This window comes from Mytilus trossulus, chromosome 7 (assembly GCF_036588685.1).
Source record: "Mytilus trossulus isolate FHL-02 chromosome 7, PNRI_Mtr1.1.1.hap1, whole genome shotgun sequence".
Lineage (NCBI taxonomy): Eukaryota > Metazoa > Mollusca > Bivalvia > Mytilida > Mytilidae > Mytilus > Mytilus trossulus.
The window spans coordinates 25,217,296-25,242,591 of NC_086379.1; the positions used below are offsets into that span (position 1 = coordinate 25,217,296).

A 25,296-nucleotide genomic window follows, 5' to 3' on the forward strand; every position below is an offset into this window, starting at 1 on the left:
ATGATTTATAACTATCATTTCCAAAATTGACCGTTTATCAATTTCAAAGTAAAGAAAAAATAAGGTTTCAACTTATTCTGGCAAAGTTGACCTAAGATGGATTTGGCTATTTTTTTGTATGTCCTTTTGGTCGATATCAATAACAACAGAAGTACACATGATTAAATGTCTTGCCGGCTGAAATTCTCATAATTCAACTTATTTTGAATTTCTTTGATAAATTGTAAGCGGTCACTGTAGATATAATACGTTTCATTCCATGCAATTTTATTCAAATATGTACAATAACAAATTCATCAGATAATATCTGACGTCACATTATCATCAGAGGCAATTCAACATAAGTACAAACACAACAATTCTTTAGCATTGATCACAGTCAAATATTACTGTATATGGTTTCAGTAGGACAACCGGGTGTGCCTACTGGTTATCTGGTATGATTGCCAATGAGACAAATATCCAACAGAGTTCAAATGAAGTGATTTTTAGGATTTATGATCAAAACATAAGTGCATGTTCTTTTCTATAATTTACAAAACACAAAAAATGTGTATTTCCCCATAATTGAAAAGAAAAGGATTTTTGTTTACAAATTGCATTTCTCTTCAATAATTTTCTACTTGCTATTTTTTACCATTTGGGTATAATCGCCCTCATATTGCGATGACGACTTTATATTATGAAATAATCTCAACGATTTTCACAACATAATTTATATTTTATAAATAACTAAGCCCTATATAGCAGTTTCTGGTCATCATGTACGTATCTGAAAATAAATTTACAAAAATTGAATTTATTTACACTGTGGTGACAACGAAAAGTAAAATAGCAAATATACCGACATCTGAGTTTTTTTCGCAGAAAGCTCGACATAGGGTTAGTGATTCGGCGCCGGCGGCGTTCGCTTACTTCTTAAGCGCTTTACATTTTAGAACGTGGAAGACCTGAATGCTTCATACTTTGTATACAGATGCCACATGTAACGAAGTTTCCGTCAGTCACATGTCTAATGTCCTTAAAATTATTTTCATGGTTCAGTGACTACTTGAAAAAAAAGTTAAGATTTTTTGTAATGTTAAATTCTCTTATTATAAGTATTAGAATAACTATATATTTGGTATGTGCGTACCTTGCAAGGTCCTCATGCCTGTCAGACAGTTATCACTTGACCTCGACCTCATTATATGGACCAGTGAACAAGGTTAAGTTTTGATGGTAAGTCGATATCTCAGATACTATAAGCAATAGGTCTAGTATATTTGGTGTATGGAAAGACTGTAAGGTGTACATGTCCAACTTACAGGTGTCATCTGACCTTGAACTCATTTTCATTGTTCACTGGTCAAAGTTTTTAAGTTTTTGTCTTTTTTTCTTATACCATATTATGATCTATATGTCAGTCGCGCAGATTTTATTTGACCTTGACCTAATTTTCACGGTTCATTGCTCAGTATTAAGTTTTTGTGTTTTGGTCTGTTCTTCTTAAACTATAAGCTATAGGTCATCTATATTTATTGTATGGAAAAATTGTGAGCTGTACATGTTTGCCTGTTCATCTAACCTTGACCTCATTTTCATGACGGTTCATTGGTCAATGTTTAGGTTCTTGGTTAATGTTAAGTTTATGTGACAGTTGTAAGAAAGCTTTATATTTAGGACTATCAACATAATATCAATGGTTAGTAAAGAAGGCGAGACATTTAAGCGTGTGCACTCTTGTTATATTCTTATAGTACTGTGTTGATTCGTCAATATTCGTTGAATACCAATTTTCGTGGATTTCATGGGAACAAGGGAACCGCGAATTTAAATTTTTAACGACATACTAAGTCGTACACATACATTTGCCAAAACCACGAAATTAGATATCCACGAAAATGCAAGTTTTCCTCTATCAAAAGAAAATCAGTACCGTGACCACGAAAATAAATTAATACACATAACATATCTGTTATAATTGTAGCTTATGATAATGCAAATTGAGACTTTTTTCATATGTGCCATTTCTTAAAATTGGCTGTTTCTGAATATAAGAAGTTTAAGAGAAAATTTAAAAAAATAGTTTAACTGTTACTTACTAATGACAATGTTTTGGTCGTGTCATCACTGACTCAGAGTATGGGTGTATACTGATATCTGCTGTAGTATATGACATAGCAGTGTAACCTTAAAAGTAAAATGAATCATCGAATGTAGCAGACATTAGATATAAATATGTATAAAGTAACTGCTTAGAAATATGCCATATAAAAAAGAAACAACAAATAAAAAGTAAAAAGTAAAATAACAAAAATACCGAAATCTGCATCCTTATTTTCCGTGACTGCAACATAGGAAAAATTTGTTGTTGCATTACTATGGACTCAATCAACTATGTATTGTTAAATATTTTAACGATTACGCACAGTATTATCATTATTAAGACATACTGTAAAGTTAAAATAGAGAATTGAAAAGGGGAATGTGTCAAAGAGATAAACAACCCTATCAAACAGCAGAAAACAGCCAGCAATGGGTCTTCAACACAGCGAAAAAATCCAACAACCGGAAGCGTGTTTCAACTGGCCTCTATACAAATAGGTTTACTAGGTTAGTAATAATGGATGTTATACTAAACTCCAAAACATACAAATGAACTAAAATTTAAAATCATACAAGACTAACAATTGCCCGAGGCTCCTGACATAGGACGGGCGCAAACATGCGGCATGATAACATTATTATATGGAGGAGAAAATTGTAAGACAGTTGTCTTCTGGACTAGATAACTGGTATGAATGTAATACAAATTGAAATATTTGCTGTACCTCCTTCGAATGTTCCATACTCAATCTGTGAAACCGGCCAGCAATCTGGTGTAGTTACAGAGCGAACAACTGTCACATTGGTACTGGGTATTACATATTTCCAGATCTGAACTTCTAAATTGTTATCCGGCGGTCCAATTGATCGTTGCGCAATCAGTTGTGCATCATCTGTTAATAATTGGACAATATTATATACAAATATCTAAATAAAGTTTGCATTGCTACTATTCAGTTATTTTCATGAAATTTTATTAGTTTATTAGTTGTTATTTGGTATACGTAAAGAAGCGATGCTATATTTGCTGTAAACCAGTTATCAATAACAAAGGAATTATTTCGATTCAACATGACACACTGCTTTAGTATCTTAAACCATAAACTTGAGTCATGTCTTACAGTTATGTCAAGGTAGACCTTATCATGTACTTCAGTGGTCGTTCTTGATATTCCACTACAACAACAAAAGCTATGTTGACTGAAACTTTTACTACTACAATTGCAACTTATTCTACTAATACTAACTGTGGCTAATTGTACTACTACAACTTATTCTACTAATACTAACTGTGGCTACTTGTACTACTACTACTTATACTACTAATACTAACTGTGGCTACTTGTGCTACTACAACTTATTCTACTAATACTTACTGTGGCTACTTGTACTACTACAACTTATTCTACTAATACTAACTGTGGCTACTTGTGCTACTACAACTTATTCTACTAATACTAACTGTGGCTACTTGTACTACTACAACTTATTCTACTAATACTAACTGTGGCTACTTGTACTACTACTACTTATACTACTAATACTAACTGTGGCTACTTGTACTACTACAACTTATTCTACTAATACTAACTGTGGCTACTTGTGCTACTACAACTTATTCTACTAATACTAACTGTGGCTACTTGTACTACTACTACTTATACTACTAATACTAACTGTGGCTACTTGTACTACTACAACTTATTCTACTAATACTAACTGTGGCTACTTGTGCTACTACAACTTATTCTACTAATACTAACTGTGGCTACTTGTACTACTACAACTTATTCTACTAATACTAACTGTGGCTACTTGTACTACTACTACTTATACTACTAATACTAACTGTGGCTACTTTTACAACTACTACTTATTATACTAATACTAACTGTGGCTACTTCTGCTACTACAACTTATTCTACTAATACTAACTGTGGCTACTTGTACAACTACTACTTATTATACTAATACTAACTGTGGCTACTTGTGCTACTACAACTTATTCTACTAATACTAACTGTGGCTACTTGTACAACTACTACTTATTATACTAATACTAACTGTGGCTACTTGTGCTACTACAACTTATTCTACTAATACTAACTGTGGCTACTTGTACAACTACTACTTATTATACTAATACTAACTGTGGCTACTTGTGCTACTACAACTTATTCTACTAATACTTACTGTGGCTACTTGTACAACTACTACTTATTATACTAATACTAACTGTGGCTACTTGTGCTACTACAACTTATTCTACTAATACTTACTGTGGCTACTTGTACAACTACTACTTATTATACTTATACTAACTGTGGCTACTTGTACAACTACTACTTATTATACTTATACTAACTGTGGCTACTTGTGCTACTACAACTTATACTACTAATACTAACTGTGGCTACTTGTACAACTACTACTTATTCTACTAATACTTACTGTTGCTACTTGTACAACTACTACTTATTCTACTAATACTTAATGTGGCTACTTGTACAACTACTACTTATTCTACTAATACTTAATGTGGCTACTTGTACAACTACTACTTATTCTACTAATACTTACTGTGGATACTTGTACTACTCGGTGATATATTACTTCTATACATTCTTCGAAATTTCTAGTACTGCTCTCAGTAGTTTTTCATCTTTGAGTTTTTTCCTAATGAAGGATTTCAGTACTTATCTGTAATTTACATGTAGTTTATACTTACTTGGTATACATTGATCTTGTATTGGTACCGTCAGTTTCTCTACAGAACATCGTCCTAGATCTATTTTATAAGTTTTACCCTGAAAATATGTCATTACTCGTATTACATACATGTATTGGTATATAAATTCGATGATTGATAATGAAGATAACGACCAGTACTGTACATAAAATAAGTTTAAAGGAGATGTGCATTCTATCGCAAACTCTTTTTGTTATTCTTAAATAAAACATATAAACGACAGTGTGTTGACTAGTTCCACTAAGTAGACCGTCGCTCCCTCGGGGCTGCAATGTACTCTCATTTCACCATTTTTATTTTATATGAGACAAATTAATGAATTTTGCAAATTCCCAATTTTGTTTACCAAATTATCCTTTTTTTTTGTATGTTTGTGTGAAAAGTGAGCACGTGCAAGTACCATAACAACATATTTTAAAGGGGGCTCTTTAACATTTCTTTTAATTGTTTAGATGGTACATAGTGACATGTGCTCTTTGTTTGCGGTTCCAAAAACTAGGTAAAATATACTCTTTGTTCGTGTCGTCGTGGGTATAAAAAACTAATTGTTCTTAATTTTTCGATATTCAACTTTAAAAAGACTTAATTCGAAATTTACATGAAAAATGTTTGACATATAACAAATATTCAAAGGAGTAGGTCCGGTAAGGGCCGATTTTGGCCTCAAATTTGTCAGATTCATATAACGAAAGACTTTCGACACTTTTTTTAAAAACACTTAAGTGTCTATTTCAATTGATTCGGTTAGTTTTTGTACAAGATTTTAACTGATTTAGTCATTAAAAACGCTCTGATTCAAGCTTAAATATGAAACATCTATCAAATATGCAAAAAAACCGTCACTTTTCAGATGCTTTTTTTCAAAAATGAAATTGGACGCATCCGTGTTCATCGCCAACCTTTATATATGTTATGTATTACCATCAAATACATCTAACATTTCAATATTATGAATGAACACGACACCTTCAATTAAGACGGAAACCATCTAAAATTTAACCGAAATGCTAAAATAGTGAAGATTTCAGTAATTTAGCATGACTTCATGATGCTAGTACCCGATATATATGTGCATTGTATTGTAAAAAAATAGCCCATATTTATGAAGCAGTACCATTATACTTCCCAATAAACAGCCAAAAGATTACATGCTCACAATTTTGTAAAACTGCTATATTTTGGGGCCAAATAGGAGTCTTACTGAACCTACTCCTTTAAGAAAGAAAAAAACTTAGGCCTTTTCTTTATTGAGCTTCAGAATAGCTAAACTTAATGAACTTTAAATTTGTACTATCTTATACGATGTTTTATCCACAAACGTTGTAAAGGTCATGTCCTTACATGGTGATAATCCACAATCTCAGTGTGTGTGAAGGTCATATTCTCACTCAAGGTTACAATCGTATCAGTTCGCGTCATTTTTCTGTGATAATCAAAGTACAAATGGACTCTTCTCTGAAAAAAAATAATATTGTAGGGCCTAGATATTATCCAGACTAGGGCATCCAAATGGGACAAATTATGCGTATAAAAAATCTAAAGCGTGTTCAAGTTCTAGCAGGATCTTAGAGTTCATACATGATAGTACAGTCCGTTCATGCATTCATACTGCAGCATGACTCAAGGAAATACTTATGTATACTTTTGATAGCACGACTTTGCTTTTATATCATTTGGTTCATGTTACCTAATCAGTCGTGTTCTATATGGCGTGTTATGGACTGTTGTACCTTTGTTTTTCATCTTATGGCTATATTGGTATTGTCTTTTTGAGCTTATAGTTTTGTAAAGCTAGTTATTTAGCCTATGGTATCCTTTTACCTTTTATTAACATCTCGAAAACTTCTAGAACATTAGGCTAGTCTATTTGTATATAATATTGTCCAATCATTAACAGAAGATGCACAACTGATTGCGCAACGATCAATTAGGCCGCCGGATAACAATTTAGAAGTTCAGATCTGGAAATACGTGATACCCAGTACGATGTGGTAAGAGTGTCAATGACACAACTCTCCATCCAAGTCCCAATTTGTAAAAGTAAACCATTAAAGGTCAAATTATGGTATTCAACACGGAGCCTTAGCTCACATCGAACATCAAGCTATAAAGGTTCCCAAACAGGAAATAATAGTCTTGTCCTATTGTTGTTTATTTCTGTGTCATTTTGTCTATTGTGGAGAGTGGTCTCATTAGCAATTATGCCACATCTTCTTATTATTACATTTAGTTTACCGTCATGATTGCGAATCAAATGTTTTTAGCATGACGTTAAATCTCTTTTCGGGTATATTTCTATTCATAGATTAAACGAGAATAGGGATATTCAATTGTTTACCAATGCATAACATACAATTCCGGAGCGTTCGCATTTCAATGCTAAGAGCAAAGCCATGACGTCATTTTCTACATTATATCTATGTCTCTGAACAAATCAACTGGCTATAGATATAGGAAGATGTGGTGTGAGTTCCAATGAGACAACTCTCCATCCAAATAACAATTTATAAAAGTAAACCATTATTAGTCAATTTACGGCCTTCAACGCGGAGCCTAGGCTCTCACCGAACAACAAGCTATATATATAAAGGGCCCCAAAATTACAAGTGTAAAACCATTCAAACGGGAAAACCTTTTACATCCTTTGATCTCTGTAGGAGAATTGTCTCATTGGCAGTCGGCATATTCTTATTTGTGTATTCTAAAATATCTGTTCGTAAATCATATTTATAGGAACTAACGTATGTGTCTGTATGCCTTTTTATAGAGAGTGGATTTTGTAATAAATTAACAAATAACCTAGTTTTTGTAAGTTTTAAAGTTGAAGATAAAAAATGTAATAATTACGTCAAAGAACTCTTTGTGGTTTGTCTGTAAATTAATCAAGCCACCGGTAACATCCATTTCTGTTTGAAAAACAGGAGGTACACAACATGTCCCTGATACTGAGGATGTTAAGCACTCGACAAAAATTACAACTAGTATGGGAAACATCATTACAATAAAGTTTCTGTAGTAATACAAAATAGGTCACATTATCAACCAAACAAGGCCTGAGATTTTAGTGCCACAGAAGTATATGTTCTTCAGTACAAGGACAATCATGACAAGTTAATAAACTACGTCATACATTTATATGTGCATGGTAACATTTCTTAACCTTTGACGCCTAATTCAAAATATGCCTAGTGACCGAATTAAGACTATCAATGAAAAGTGCTCACAAAATATAGTATTGTTATTATTCAAAATGTCAACGCATTCTTGGTAACTAAAAAACTTTCTTTTGTCATCATGCATATCAAATGGATGTTATACGCGTTAAGATTTGTTTTCTTCATATTTACCTTAATTTGGGGATAAGGAACTTTACACAAGATAAATAATTATTTACTTTGCTTTGAAAATATAAAACAGTACCTTTTCCTTTCGTGTATTATAATCAAGCACAAGGTTATTTCACCGGCAAAGTACAACCAGAGGCGGATTTAGGGGGGGGGGGGGGGGCTAGGGGGCCCGCCCCCCCCCTTTTAGGGAAAAAAAATAGTTGCTTATATAGGGAATCACTGAAGCGTGACTAGAGCAGGCCCCCTCTTAGGTCAGTCAGTGGGCCCCAACTTATGAAATTTTTTAGATCCGCCACTGACAACCGACTTACTAGTAACCGAACTTATCTAGAACCCGTGGTACAATAAAAGAGGGGGGACAAGGGGTATAACTGTTGTGCTGTTATAGGGCAAATTCATTCTTTGTTATCTGTTATTCCAAAAATATGTTTGGGGGGTCTCATTGGGGGTTCTGAACTCGGATCCCGCTTACTGTCTTTTCAGATTCCCGTATCCCGCTTATACTATATTATGTGTAAGCAATACTCATTTTTTTTGTAATTTCCCGTGTCCCGCAAGACATCATTTCCCGTTATCACTGCACAATAATTTGACTTTACGTGTCTCGCTTACAAAAAATCGGCAATCCCGCGTCACGCTTAGACCCAAATGAGACCCACTATAGCTATGTGAGAGACAACCTCATCATGAAAAAATTAAATAATTTTATGTAAAATTTTATACTATTATATTGTAGCGTTTACTATTGTTATTTATTATAATGTTTTTGAACACCCTTTTTAAAATTTTAGACAAACTGAGGATTCTATTTTTTATGGAATTCTAATATTTTTTTTTATTTCTAGCATTTTTATCATTAAGTTCAAGACTCAAGGTTATATACTCAGCAAAATATAGTCTCTTTAGAAACCAATCATAACATAATTTCACACATGTGTCTCAAAACAGACACGATTTTCTAAAACAACCAGTGTGAGAACTAGTATTCATGGAAATTAAGAAGAATCCTCAGTGCTGTTTTTTATTTTGTATTATTGTTATGTTTTTTTGCGAATGATACAAGTGTGGACGCAGATCAGTGTGGATAGTATGTTTGTTGCTAATGATATCAAACCCAGGGTGCAGATCCTTCCACTGTTTTTTTTATTGTAAGATAATGTACAACCATGGCCAAAAGCATATCACAAGTTACAATTTGTTTTATAAAATAACACCCCTATATGGCACGCCTGAACCACTTTTATAGATAATCCTAAATGATCTCAGATAAACCAGGATTTTCTCAGATAAAGTACGATTATATCATTTTTTTACATTAAGCTCAGATAAACCGGGATTATCTCGATTTTTTCCAGATAATGCCGGTTTATCTCAGAATTTTCAGATAAACCGGGATTTTCTCCAGATAATGGATTTTCTATATTTTCTCAGATAAACTAGATTTTTTTCGAATTTGAATTAAGCTGAGATAATCTTAGTTTATCTGAGATAAACCGGGATTATCTGAGAAAATCCGGGATTATCTGAAAATTCTGAGAAATTTGATTAACTGAAAAAAGGAGCCAATAGAAAGTCACGACACATTGGAAGAAAATTGTTTTTTTGTCAATTAGATAATCTAATCATGATGATGGCAACTGCCCAATACCTGAAATATTTATTACCTTACAACTTCATTATATTGTTTATTGGTTTGTTATTTAACGACACGTGCTACGGGGCGCCGAATGGGACTCTTGTGGTTTTGTACAAAATTCAATTCTGTCATACCAAAATCATTTTTGTCTTACAAAACTATGTGCTACAGACTTGTTTTGTGAGAACTTCAATTTTGTGATGACAAAATTCATTTGTGTAGACAAAATTCATTTTTGTCATGACAAATTTCATTTTTGTAGACAAAATTCATATTTGTCATGACAAAAGTCAATTTTGTCTTAAAGGTATGCAAATATAAACATATTTGCATACAAAATTTACTTTTGTTACCTGATATGGAAATTAAATCACAAAAGTCAATTGTGTACGGTAAAATTCAATTTTGTGAGACAAAATTGACTTTTGTGAAACAAAATTAACTTTTGTGAGACAAAATTGACTTTTGTGAGACAAAATTGACTTTTGTGAGACAAAATTCAATTTTGTCATTTTTGTTGAGACAAAATTCAATTTTGTCATTTTTGTTGAGACAAAATTCAATTTTGTCATTTTTGTTGAGACAAAAGTCATTTTTGTTAATTTTGTTGAGACTAAAGTCAATTTTGTAAATTTTGTTGAGACAAAAGTCAATTTTGTTAATTTTGTTGAGACAAAAGTCAATTTTGTCAATTTTGTTGAGACAAAAGTCAATTTTGTGACGACAAAATTCATTTTTGTGATGACAAAATTTACTTTCGTGAGACAAAATTGACTTTCGTGAGACAAAACAATCATTTTATGGGACATAAAAACATTTTTGTCAGGAAATTATTCTTATCAAGAGTAATATGAAACTGTTAATTTGCATGGGGTTGTCTGTAAGTTTTTGATTACAGGCACAGATCAGTGGGGTTATCTCACGATCAGGGTCAAGATTAATTACTAGTATGATTGTTTAACGATATTTAATTGACCAATGAGGATTAGGCGCATGTTATCTCTTCATATGTGTTAAGATTAGCCAGCATTCTCGCAATTGCACTGAATGCTAGAGGACGCCATTTTAGTTTTCTCAAGAAAAGTGAAGATTTTTAATTTCCCACCCACCTACTCCCTTGATTCTTTAACAGATTTACATTCATAGGTATTATTTTTTAAATTAAAAATTTTGAATTTCATATGCTGATGATTTCAATCTTTTATTGTACTATATTTATTTGTTTATATATTTTGTAATTTAGTTATTGAGGGTGGCGGTATTTATTCCCCACCTTTGCAAATTATTGTCATTTATTCAGTTTTGGTTTATTACATAATTGTTCATAACATTCAGTTGTATTATGTTTTTATGGTTTCTGAATAAATGACCTTTATCGCAAACCTTGTGTTAGATTTGTGCAAATAAACTCGAATCCTTGGAGTATTTCCTTCTCATGTCATCAGTTTAAAAGAAAAATTTGGCTGACAAAAATCAATTTTGTTGAGACAAAATTCAATTTTGTTAATTTTGTTGAGACAAAATTTAATTTTGTTAATTTTGTTGAGACAAAATTTAATTTTGTTAATTTTGTTGAGACAAAATTCAATTTTGTCAATTTTGTTGAGACAAAATTCAATTTTGTTAATTTTGTTGAGACAAAATTCAATTTTGTTGAGACAAAATTCAATTTTGTCAATTTTGTTGAGACAAAAGACAATTTTGTCTATTTTGTCTCACAAAAGTCAATTTTGTGTAACAAAAGTCAATTTTGTGTAACAAAAGTCAATTTTGTGTAACAAAAGTCAATTTTGTGTAACAAAAGTCAATTTTGTGTAACAAAAGTCGATTTTGTATGCAAATTAGTTTACAGAAACCAAACTAAACTAATTTAAATACAAAATTGACTTTTGTCGCTCAATTTTCAAATTAGGTAACAAAAATGAATTTTGTCATGACAAAAGTGACTTTTGTCCGCTGATAGATAATTTTGTATGACAAAATTTCAAATTTGTAGTATGATACAAATTTTGTTAAACTGAACTCATTACTATCGCCTATTTATATATATTTTTTTAAATAGTATAAAAACATACAGGAACAAATTTACTGTCAAATTTTAGAAAGACACCTTACTATCACTAAACAAACAACCCAATAATTAACAAAAATAAAAAGTTGGCTAAATGAGAATACCTTATTTTAATTTTTTATACAAATGAGACCCCAACTTTGGTAGTCCAGATTGAACACATTGGGCAATCGTATATATGCAATAAGGAACAGATGTATCCACAAAATTATAATAACATTTTATGAACTTTCCTGCTTTAATAAATCATTTTTAAACACTTTTAATGTAATACCAGTGGCGGATCCAGAGGGGGGGTTCCGGGGGTCCGCACCCCCCCTTTATTTTGGCCGATCAATGCATTTGAATCGGGACATATGTTTGCACCCCCCTGCACCCCCCCCCCCTTTGCCCTGGGCTAGCACCCCCCTTTCGAAAATACCTGCATCCGCCACTGAATACTATTTATAAATCAGTGTTTAAAAGTCACCAATATATGCTAATTAAGATTAAAACTTCATATAACATTGTTATACTTAATCTTGTAAAAAAAATCATTAATAAATACTGTTTAAACTAAGATTAAAATTGCATGTGTCATTTGGTCATTTCATGTGTTATTCAATCATTCGTGTTACGTATCTCTAGTACTTATCTATGGATAAGAGCTAACACTACCAAAAACAAGTTCACTAGAATCATGGAAGTATTATATTGACTTCCATGCTAGAATTAATCGAAAAATTCTAGAAAAAAACTACCTCTAGGCTTATACTTTCATCAACAACTTATGTAGCAGATGTAACAATCATCATCCTATAAACGGAATACTTCCAATAGAAGCCCAACTTCATATTAGACTATTGAACAACACCTTTTGCGCAAGAAATAGAGTGGCGCTATGTTAAAAAACCTGAAACTATAAGGCTAAAAATTTGAAGAAAAAAAACGGAAAAAAGTGGGATTGGCCTATTTGATGGCTTCTAAGAAAAAATAATGAGGGGAGTCACCGGGTATAACTATATAGGTCTTGTAGAGGAGAAACAGGTGCATCTTTTGCGCAAGGTATCGAGTGGCACTATGTTTAAAAAAAAAATTGAAAAAGGGGGATTGTTTTCATAGCCTCTATAGAAAAATAATTAGGGGTGTCACGGGGTATAGCGTGGTGATAGATACAGTATACAGAGTGATTGTAGATATACAGAGCTGTGATTAAATTCTTAATTCGACGTCCAATTGTTTGATACTGGAATTTAAGTTAATAGATTTAAATTCAGTTATCGCCGGGGCCACTCACGGATTGTGTTTCATGTTTTAGATTTACCCAACATGAGTGACGTTATATTCTGTGACGTCATTTATTCCTTTTTAGAATTTCATCGCAGCAAGCAAGATGTTTAAATTTTGTAAGCGGTAAACTTGAAAATTAAAATGGTAATGTAAACCGTGTAAGAATTTGTATGGTTATAACCTGACTTATGCTTCTAATGTGATTTAAAAAAAAAAAGTAATCTTAGAAAGAATTTGTTTATCGATCGTCAATTTTTAACCATATGGCATCGCCACGTGTATAGTCGCCGTCACGTAAAATTGGCACCATGATTTTTGTCAAAATTTTCTTAAATATCGACCGCGTTTACTCGAGATCATGTTTTTCAATTAGCGGAATAAAAATCCAATCCAAATATATACTACTGTCCTACCTTTTATTGTGTTTGCACTGTATAATCCTGACCTTCACAAAATCCAGGATTATTTTGTATGGTGGAATCCGACATTGTTATTACCGGAAGTGTTGCCGTGGAGTCCACGTGCTCTCAATGTTCTTGTGTCTCTCGGAGCTGTGCGTCATCTTTATGAAAAAAGCGCGGGAAATCGTATCATCAATGACAATGATATTACCAGAGAGTAACGAATGTTATGTAGTAAGGGATCCTCATAGAAACCAAGATGGCGGTTTTACAATGAAAACAATCTTGAAAAATGTGAAGGTCAGGATTATACAGTGCAAACACAATAAAAGGTAGGGCAGTAGTATATATTTGGATTAGATTTTTATTCCGCAAATTGAAAAACATGATCTCGAGTAAACGCGATTGATATTTAAGAAAATTTTGACAAAAATCATGGTGCCAATTTTACGTGACGGCGACTATAGTCCAAATAATTATGACGTCTTGAAAGGCTATTATATTTTTTTTCTTTGACGCCTTACTTCGACGATGTAAGGCGTCAAAGAAAAAAAATATAATAGCCTTTCAAGACGTCATAATTATTTGGACTACGCCACGTGGAGAGCACATGGAAAGACCGAATGACAAATTCATTGGTCTCATGAATGGATTATTCGTTTTCATTTTTTATAATTATTTAATTTTTACAAGTGTGAGTAATTAGATGCAACATTGTCCTAAGATTTGCAGATTTAATTTATAATAATGTTTACCAGGCGTCATTGACTGACATTGTATATTTCGACATAAAATTAGATGCACGAGTGTTTTTAATTTAATTTTTTTTTATATATATTACTTTGATCTCATATCTTATACTATTGAAATTGAGTATTGACAGATCGTAAAGTGCCTATGGGTAAGCCTAACAAATGGTATTTTGCGTTGTAACAGATCATGCAGGTTAGTAACGTGTCTTTAATGATTATGTGTTGTGGGGCAGGTTTTATCTAATGAACTCCCGAAACTTCCGAATTAGAAGTAAATTTGCCTTAAGAGGGTATACATCGGTAATTGTGTATCTAGATCTTTCATAGCACATATACAGAAAATATTCCATGAAAGGATATGAACGTAAAAGGGACGTACTCTTTGGGGCGAAGGACCCAGGTTCATAACCGGAAGTTCAACTTTCGATACAAATAAACAAAAATCTTGGAAATCTTGAACAGAGACCATACCCGGAGTTAAGAAGCAGTAGCCAAAAGAAATCATTGCTAAATGTTAGCTTGCTGGTGGATTTAAGCAAATATTAACATCTGTATATATCCGGCTGTACATTTTGCGTGTACCTACACATTTGTTTACTAAAAATTGTCAAGAGTCATTCATCACAGTGACATGTACAAATGTATACATTTTATAGTTACTACTACTCTCTAGACTAGACTAGGTCGATATGGTATGAATAGTTCAGTTAGATCAAGAATTTAGCCATATGTCAACAGGCCACAGCTTGAATTATTGTTGACGTTGTATAAATAACGAATCCGTAATAACTCAATTATATACTAATATTACACTATGTTACTATCAACTGAATATGGATTTTAGTTTATATAAATCTGTATATATACTAATTTTGAATTAATTTTAAATTATTGTAACTATTAGCTATTGACACAACCACATGTATGAGTATACATAATTTTTTTAAATTGTTATTGTTTCTTTGTACAGTTATTGGGGTTTGTCTGTCAATGCTATGTAGCATGAGGAAACTAATATTTACTTTTTGTTGAGTTGTAGCACAAGTTGGGTAGATCAAGTAGAGACCTTGCTCGGCCACGAACACGGCCAAGGATTGTAACTGGACCAGAGACTGGACAACAAGGCCACACCAGTTTTTTAAAAATGGGTTACCAGACTGGACTGGATTCACGACTCATCACGCCACTAACTCAACTGCTTTGGTCACATACATTTATACATTGGATCGTCATCGACGTTATTTATGCTACCCCTAGAGCTTCGCATTGGTATGATTCAGTTGAAAATTTTTTCAGGTAATCGTCAGATTTTTTAGTTAAAAGCAGTATATTACTTTTAAGTTAAACCAACTCATGTACAAAATGTACATGTGATTCCAACATATAACATTAACAAACTTATTTATATAGATTAAGACAACTTTTTCTTTTCTTATGGGTAGGATTGAAAAGATTTGTGTAACGTTTATATCTCAGTTTCTAAACTTAAAATTGCTGAATGTGTTACGTTTACAAATTTTTATGGCCATACAATGATGGGATGCCACATCATGTGCTTTAAATAAAAACTTTTGTAAATATGAGGTTACATTCGATATAATTGTTATATAATATATTACATTGAAACTTTTAAATGTTGTTTGGTATTTATCACTTTTTGAATGGAGGACGCTATCGATTTATATAACATTATAAGATTAATATTTATCTTGTTTAATAACCTGATAAATAAAAAAAATAAAAAAATTTTTGTAATGTTAAATTCTCTCTTATAATAAGTAATTGGATAACCATATTTGGTATATGCGTACCTTGCAGGTCCTCATGTCTGTCAGACAGTTTTCACTTGACCTCGACCTCATTTCATGGATCGTCCTGAATATGCATGAAATATTTGCCACTGGACATTAAGAAACTAACAATCAATCAATCATCATTTCATGGATCAGTGAACAAGGTTAAGTTTTGGTGTTCAAGTCCATATCTCAGATACTATAAGCAATAGGTCTAGTATATTCAGTGTATGGAAGGACTGTAAGGTGTACATGTCCAACTGGCAGGTGTCATCTGACCTTGACCTCATTTTCTTGGTTCAGTGGTTATAGTTAAGTTTTTGTTTTTTGGTCTGTTTTTATCATACTATATGCAATAAGTCTACTATAATTGGTGTATGGAATGATTGTAAGGTGTACATGTCTAGCTGACAGGTGTCATCTGACCTTGACCTCATTTTCTTGGTTCAGTGGTTATAGTTAAGTTTTTGTGTTTTGGTCTGTTTTACATATACTATATGCAATAGGTCTACTATAATTGGTGTATGGAATGATTGCAAGGTGTACGTGTCTAGCTGACAGGTGTCATCTGACCTTGACCTTATTTTTAATGGTTCAGTGGTCAAAGTTAAGTTTTTTAGTTTTGGTCTATTTTTCTAATACCTTGTGCATTAGGTCAACTATATTTGGTGTATGGACATATTTAATAATCCTCGTGTCGTTTACGCTGGTTTTATTTGACTTAGACCTCATTTTCACGGTCCATTGCTAAGTTTTAAGTGTTTGTGTGTTTTGGTTTGTTTTTCTTTATTTATAAGCAATAAGTCAACTATATTTGTTGTATTGAAGATTTGTTAGCTGTACATGTCTGCCTGGCATGGTTCATCTGACCTTGACATCATTTTCATGGTTGATTGATCAATATTTCCTTTTCTTGGTTAATGTTGAGTTTATGTGACAGTTGTAATAAAGCTTTATATTTAGGTCTATCAAGATAGTATCAAGGATTAGTAAAGAAGGCAAAACATTTCAGTGTGTTCACTCTTGTTTTTATATATATACATATATATTAAGGGAAAAAGGGGTCCAAAGGTGTTATCTTGTAATCAACTTTTAATCTTGACAAGTTTTGTTTTTTTTTTACTTTTTAAATTGTCAGTCGCAGTTAAATATATACATGTATGTACATGTAATATTAGCAAATCTAGAACAAACTAAGTAATTATTTACAGCTTGTCTTGCAGTCTGCTCCACTGCTAAAAATCTTGAGTATTTAGGTGTCAACAGCTTAATTTATATATATACTAGTATAGAATGTATTGTAATCTTCATCCTGGGGGATTCTAGAAGTTGCCCAATTTATGAGTATCGTACCTGTATGTTTAGGTGCTGTTTGTTATTTTAGGCTGGTGCTTTATGAGGAACTTTTCTTGGCATAAATGATTGGCCCTACTGGTTGCTGGGCAACAGTTGATTCCAAATTACGGTTGTTTTTTATAATGGAAATTATAGTACAGGTTGAATTTCAGTAACTTTAGCATAATGCTTGGAAGTTTTGAATTGTTATGCTTTTAATTATCTATATGTAGATGTTGTTAAGCACTTGTTTGTTTTTTTTGTTTTTTGTGTAACACAGGTCATCCTTTATAACTTTTGGATGTCCTAACAGGTAACTTTAACCAGGTGTACCTTGTTTAATCTATGCCTTGTGGCTTGTGATATCCAAGTTCAATCACCTTGTCCTTTAATGTAATAAAGCGGTCCTTTCATTGATTTTGAAGGATTATAAAATCAATAATTGGGTTGGAGATCCAATACTGACACTTAATACAGGGTTTTCCAGAAGAATTATTATTTTTCTTGATTTATTATGCTTTAAATTGTTATCATATTACTATGTAGCTATACTTCCTGTAGCTATTTGCAATACAGAGTTGTAGGAGATTTTTAATGTTTGATGTTTTAATAGTAGAATCCTCAATAGTAAGTATGTTTTTGTAGCAGACTGATATCCTCCAGATGGGGTTGACTTAGGTCTAGGCATGAAATGTTTTTTGTGGGGGCATATTTGTCGCATGTTAAACGTTAACTCAGAATATACATGTATAATGAAACTGTAAGGATCCAACATAATTTTAATAAACTTGTAGTGGTATTGACACAGGTAGTTCTAGAGTGGGTCTTTGTCAATGAGATGTAGAACATGACCAGATGGAGTGTGAAATTCATCATTCTTAAGTAAGGATGGTCGCAATTTAGACCAATGCAAACTGGACTGGTGCTGCTATAAAATTTACAACTATTTATTGCCTTTATAATAAGCTGTTGGGTTGCTACATAAAATATCATGATTCGATCAGATCAGAACTTTTTCACTGGATGTTTTTCACTGGATGTTTTTCACTTGGCACTCTTAACCTGCTTATGAAATGAATTCTTAAACATCTTTATATTATTGGTTGATATACTATAATATACTATATTTTATGATATACAAATACAATCAACTATTTTATGGTTTGCTGTAGTTTTGGTAAGTATTTTTATCTGTGTAGCCTAGGTAAATATGTTTTGAACAGTTGTTCACAAAACTTATCTAGATTATTTAACATATATTATGTAACAGTTGTACTTTAAATAAAAAAAATCTATTTATCTATCTAGACATCATATATATGGACCAAGTTGTACGTTCAGTAAAATATTTATCCAGCTATATATGTACCAAGTTGTACGTTAAATAATATCTATCTATCTATCTAGATTATTTAATATATATACGTACCAAGTTGTACGTTAAATAACAATATCTATTTATCTATCTAGACAATATCATATATATGGACCAAGTTGTACGTTCAGTAAAATATTTATTTATCCATATATGTACCAAGTTGTACGTTAAATAATATCCATCAATCTATCTAGATTATTTAATATATATATGTACCAAGTTGTACGTTAAATTAAAATATCTATTTATCTATCTAGACATTATCTTATATATGGACCAAGTTGTACGTTCAGTAAAATATCTATCTATCTATATATGTACCAAGTTGTACGTTAAATAATATCTATCTATCTATCTAGATTATTTAATATATATATGTACCAAGTTGTACGTTAAATAAAGATATCTACCTAACTGAGTTATCTTATATCTGGTTCACAGCTTTGCAGCGAACCGCCCTTTTTATGGCGGTTGACAGAGTCTCTGTTTTCCTCCGTCAATGTGGCAGAATTCGCTGCATAGAATCTTAATGTTAACTATGAAATTTTAGGTTTTTGGATAATACAGACTACACTTGTGTATCCCACGGTGTTTTCTAAATTTTAAGCACCAGTGTATCCCACGGTGCATTTCATATATATCTATCTTCACATATATCTATCTATCTACCTGGTTGCCATATTATCTTCGGGTAACCGACCATAGATCTATCTACATATACATGGTCTATGGTCTATCTATCTATCTACAACATATCTTAGTATCTATCTACAACATATCTATCTACATGTATATATATTATATATTATATGAATCTATCATATTATGAATAAAAGCTGTGGCCAGATATCGCCAAACCATATATGTATTTTGTTTTAATGGCACCATCTGAGATAATGGAATTTAAGTTAATAGATTTAAATTCAGTTATCGCCGGGGCCACTCACGGATTGTGTTTCATGTTTTAGATTTACCCAACATGAGTGACGTTATATTCTGTGACGTCATTTATTCCTTTTTAGAATTTCATCGCAGCAAGCAAGATGTTTAAATTTTGTAAGCGGTAAACTTGAAAACCCGCCCTCCCACTCCTTTTTATAGAACAAGATACTGCTCTTTTGTATTTATTTTTCAGGTTTTGTCGGTGATAGTGGTGATACAGATTTGACTGATGATGTTAACTCGTTTGCTGTTGAGAAAAGTGACTTTTATTTTTGAACTTTGAGCATCATAAATATATTCCCGTAAATGGCAGAATTCGCTGCATAGAATCTTAATGTTAACTATGAAATTTTAGGTTTTTGGATAATACAGACTACACTTGTGTATCCCACGGTGTTTTCTAAATTTTAAGCACCAGTGTATCCCACGGTGCATTTCATATATATCTATCTTCACATATATCTATCTATCTACCTGGTTGCCATATTATCTTCGGGTAACCGACCATAGATCTATCTACATATACATGGTCTATGGTCTATCTATCTATCTACAACATATCTTAGTATCTATCTACAACATATCTATCTACATGTATATATATTATATATTATATGAATCTATCATATTATGAATAAAAGCTGTGGCCAGATATCGCCAAACCATATATGTATTTTGTTTTAATGGCACCATCTGAGATAATCAAATCCACGCCCAATGACAATGTTCCGTCATGTATTGCCAAAACGACGTCCGATTACCTTTATAGTATCTATAGTAGTCTTCTCTTACCGATGTCCAATATCAATGAATAATAGAATAACAAATTGCTGCACTTACACTTATACATGTAAATGCATATTGATAAATGGCATGCGAGTATACTTAAATCAGAACACAACGACAAAGAAAACTAAACGAAATATATATATAGGGCAACACTCAGTCTTCAACAGTAGACGAAATAAAGAAGTATAAATGCCAACTGTTAGAGTATTATAATTTGGACTAGCTCTGTAAGAAGTTTGTCAACAATTTATTGTTTTACACCTGGAGTGAAAAATATACAAAATAAATTGGCATTATGTTTTTATGTTGTGCTGTTACACCACTGTCTCAGATTATAGGAAGATTAAGGGCATACGATACAGTTTTGATCCTGTATTTACAAGTTCATGAAAATTTGCATATAGGCTATTTTTTACTTGATTAAATCAAATATGTAATAAAAAATATACCTTCATGTGCTACTTTTTGAGTAAAATGAGGTCGAAATTTTGTATATTTGCTCGAAATTCAGATTTTTGGCCGTAATTACTTTTTCGAAAGAAAGACATAACTTATTTGTTATAAAAGATAAACACAAATTGTTTTTTGTTAAATAATCGGTAATTTCTGTATTTTATAAATATCCTAAAATAATATGCATTTTTTTATTCAGAAATAACTCATATTTATCAAATGTTCATGAATTGAGGAAAAAACGTCATTTTTTACTGCATGTTTATCAAAATTAAAAAAAATCCTTTATTTACAGTTTTATAAAATTTAGGTCACATAATCTCCCTGCAAAATAAAACAAAATGCCGTTTTGAAAAATAGGGGTCCATGAACTCGTTTTCAAATTAAATCAGTTTGAATGATAAAAATCAGTCGAAAAATGCATCTTTTCCCGATATGTCACAGTTTGACGTCGCGAAAATAACAAATTACGTTAGCAACGTCATTACCTTCCCTGTAACTGTATCGTATGCCCTTAAGCGCTCACAAACATGTTAAACCCAGTCAAATATTTTATGTGCCTGTAGTATAGTGGTTGTCGTTAATTTATGTCTTGAATATTTGTTGTTCAGATTGTTTTGTTTTGAAGTTATTTTTTAGTTGTATAATAATTATTTTATATGTTACATGTCGTGACCTTTAATTGCTCAATGATTCCTTGTTGAAGGACGTTAAGTTCCCTATGGATATAAGAAAATGTGGTTTGAGTGCCAATGAGACAATTCTTCATCCAAGTCTCAGTTTATAAAAGAAACCCACTAATAGGTCAAAATACGGTCTTTAATACGGATCCGTGGCTCACACCGAACAACAAGCTGTAAAAGGTAAAGGACTATATAATTGCTTACATACACCTTATTTGAATTCTGGTGTATAGTTGTCTGATTAGCAATCTCTACACGTTTCATTGTTTTAATAAGCTTTTAAATTACATACAAATGGATATTGCAACCTGTATCATCGGTTAAACATTAAAAGAGAAAAAAACAATATATTTTATTTGTTACATACACTATGTTTAGGTTGTAAAAATATTGATCGAGAACTGTCTTTACTTCTTTTTTATCTTTATTCTTCTCCGACAATCCAAGTTTCAGTTCTGTTATAAACTTTTTTGTCCCAATTTCCACAGTTTTGTTCATTTTTTAAAGTATATTTAATGCACAATACGGCATTATGGCAAAAAATGTCTCGGCGTTTGGATATTTCCATAGGTCCATTAAAACGGACAACTATTAGAGAAGCTAAAAAATTGGACGTCGATTAGAGGAGCCAAGGAGCCAAAAATTGGACCTCAATTAGAGGGTGATTGAATTGGCCGCCGATTTGAAATATTATTTTATTGTGACGTCAGCTTTGGACCTCGATTTGCGGAACAACCGTCGGAAAAAGACTGATGGTAGATAAACATAGTGGTGATATGTGTACAGAGTGATGAAAGATATACAAAGTGGTGGTAGATACACAGAGTGGTGGTAGATACACAGAGGCATAGGACATGAACTTAATTGTCACAAATTTGATAGGACAAAAATCAAAGGACAAAAAGTCACAATTAATTTGTTGAGAATTATTTGAATATATAAGAGAAAGATCTTAAAATATTTCTTTTCGTTACATATTTTCATTTCTAGGCTTTGAATATTTGTTCATAATAGATATACGTAGATGTGGTGCGAGTGCCAATGAGACAACTTTCCTTAAGCCTTGATAAATTAAAATTCATTAAATTTTGATCATGCAAATGATATATTCCTTGGTACATATCAATTATTTTATCATTATTTTATTTAATCAATACATTTAAATAACAAAGTTCTCATCATCCGTATCATGTTCTTTATTGTCTGTTACATTTATATCATCATTGATGTCTTCAATATCCTCATTAACATGCACGTCTGTTTGTCCATGTCCATTGCCAATTGAATTTGTACTTTCCACAGAATCAGATTCTAGAACTTCAAGAACCATACACTTCTTCCCATGACTCCAAAAATTTGTAATGCTCTGAATAACATCCAATCTCTTGATATTCGCCACCAGTAACTTCGGATGCAAGACTAGCCATTTGCTGTAACAGAATTTTTGTCTCCCTGTATTTTGTGCTTTGAGAATTTTTCCTCACTCTTTTTTGGTGTACATATGATAGAACACACCGATGACTGGGTTTCTGATATACCAGTAAAATCAAATACTCTATGTGATGTCCTAATATTATAAATTATTTATTTATGAACATCTTCAATATTTTATTTTTGATTTTTAATGCTTGATATTGTGATAAAATGCTTTTAAATTAATATTAAGCTTTTTATTCTCTACTAATCACATCAATGAACAGCTTTAATCAGTGCCGGTCAAATAGCCACTGCCTAATCAAAAATCAAAAACCTAAGGTTGTAGACGCAAATTCCTGGAAAGAAGAGTCACTTCAGTTCCTATATTCCGAAGTTCCTTAATTATACAAAAGTGCCGCTGTAATGGGGTCCGTTTTTGATATGTCAAATATAAAATTAGGTGGGAAACTTTTAAATGCAATATTCATGAATTAAATGAAGGTACTTTCGAGGAAACAATAAAATTCAGTTGAAAATATAAATATATGAAAAGGTGGGTATTTTGAATTTACACAAAAATGTAACTAGTGTCGGATTCTGGGAGGAGTACATGTGCTTAAATAAAAAATAATTTTCTGCATAAAAAGGTCCAAATTTTTTTCGCCTCGCTCCACTCGGCGAAACATCCAAATCATTACAACCCTGGCTACGCCACTGTCAATGATGATTGTGGCCAAGTTTAGTTTAATTTAGCCCAGTAGTTTCAGAGGAGAAGATTTTTGTAAAAGCTTTAAGCTTCTGTAAAAGTTTGGTACAAATCCAGGATAGTTTAAGAAAGTTATTAAAATTTCAAAAACTTTAACCACAGAGTGAATATTTGTGGGGACGACGACGGAATGTAGGATTGCTTTGTTTCACATTTCGAAAAATGTTGAAGGCTAGCAAAATTAAGACCACTTGTAAGTAATATACAAAAAAACAGGAAATAAATTTTTACAAAATTTCCATCTGAATATTAGCTTGATTGTAAACAAACTTCTGTTCATGTTTAGTACAGAGTTATTAAAATTTCAAAAACTGAGTGAATATTTGTAGAAGACTACAAAAGAAATGTAGGATGGCTTAGATAGTCTTGCTTTTGCCACTAAAGTTGCAGGCGCTATAAAAACATGAAAATAAGTTCATGGTCAGATGTACCTCATCAGACAAACATGTTTACCTTTATATAATCATTCTGTATACCAAATATAGTTGACCCTTTTTTTAATATCTCTTATAACTTTTACTTATAGTATCCAAGAAATAATCCTTATCACAAAATTTAAATATGAACAAATATCCATGAAAATAAGGTCAAGGTCAGAAGAACCTTGTTAGACAGACATGTGCACCATATAATCATTCCATCCATTAAAACATAAATAAACATGAAGAATTACCTTGTTTCAGAGAAACAAATACATAATCACAAAACTGAACATTAATCACTGAACCATGACTTGTTTAGGCTAGGCATTCCCTCAGGATGGTAATAATGAATTGCTGTTTAAAGTCCTGTGGCAATTAAATGCATATTCAGGACAGGTTCGTGAATATTAAGCCTACTTTGTGCAATCCACAAATAGAGCAGCAGCAAATGCCATTTTTTAAATCATTGGTTTTAACATGCCAGGGGGTCCAACTTGAGACCAACGCAATAACACAAGACCACTGATGTAATCTTTGTATGAAGGACATTATACCTTTTTTATAATTTTATAATATACCAAATATATAGTCAGCCATATTACACATAAGGTTGCAACCATTTGATTTTCGGGGGGGGGGGGGGCTATGTTTTTTTTTTTCTGTGCAAACTTTTTTTTTCGCCTTTGGCGAAGAACAATATATTTTTTTAGCGACAAACCAAAAACATTTTTTTTCTTTCAAATTTAGCATTACATAGTGGCAGCTGAGGGTGAAACCAAAATTTTTTTTTTCTCATGGTCCAAAACAAATTATTTTTTCACCAAAACCTGGAAACAAACTTTTTTCCAAAAAAAAACATAGCCCCAGCCCCCCTCCCCCCCTCCCGAAAATCAAATGGTTGCTGCCTAAAAAATGTCAAATTCATGTCATAACAAGAATGTGTTCAAAGTACCCAACATGGATGCCCCCACTCGCATTATCATTTTACATGTTCAATGGAACATGA

General features: G+C 32.2%; 1 protein-coding gene and 1 long non-coding RNA gene across 2 annotated transcripts; one reads left to right on the plus strand and one right to left on the minus strand.

The window, feature by feature from the left end:
- Positions 1-710: 710 nt before the first annotated feature.
- Positions 711-7,882, minus strand: LOC134726927 (uncharacterized). The gene is made up of 6 exons (XM_063591324.1): positions 7,685-7,882; positions 6,179-6,292; positions 4,817-4,895; positions 2,814-2,981; positions 2,085-2,172; positions 711-772 (listed from the first exon to the last, which is right to left on the minus strand). Coding segments are annotated over exons 1-6 (600 nt in total). The 5' UTR covers positions 7,835-7,882; the 3' UTR covers positions 711-771.
- A 6,278-nt stretch (positions 7,883-14,160) lies between these two features.
- LOC134724821 (uncharacterized) lies at positions 14,161-17,009 on the plus strand. Its single transcript, XR_010108488.1, has 2 exons — positions 14,161-15,005; positions 15,353-17,009. It is a non-coding gene; the product is annotated as an uncharacterized LOC134724821 (long non-coding RNA).
- The last annotated feature ends 8,287 nt before the right edge of the window (positions 17,010-25,296 follow it).

What these genes read in the sequence shown, in the direction of transcription:
- LOC134726927 (XM_063591324.1), bottom strand. Translation starts at nt 7,834, where the DNA reads ATGATGTTTCCCATACTAGTTGTAATTTTTGTCGAGTGCTTAACATCC. An exon ending in ACCACAAAGAGTTCTTTGAC is followed by an intron (nt 6,293 to 7,684) that starts GTAATTATTACA and finishes ATTTTTTTTCAG; the next exon opens with AGAAGAGTCCATTTGTACTT. An exon ending in AGATTGTGGATTATCACCAT is followed by an intron (nt 4,896 to 6,178) that starts GTAAGGACATGA and finishes ACATATTTTCAG; the next exon opens with GGTAAAACTTATAAAATAGA.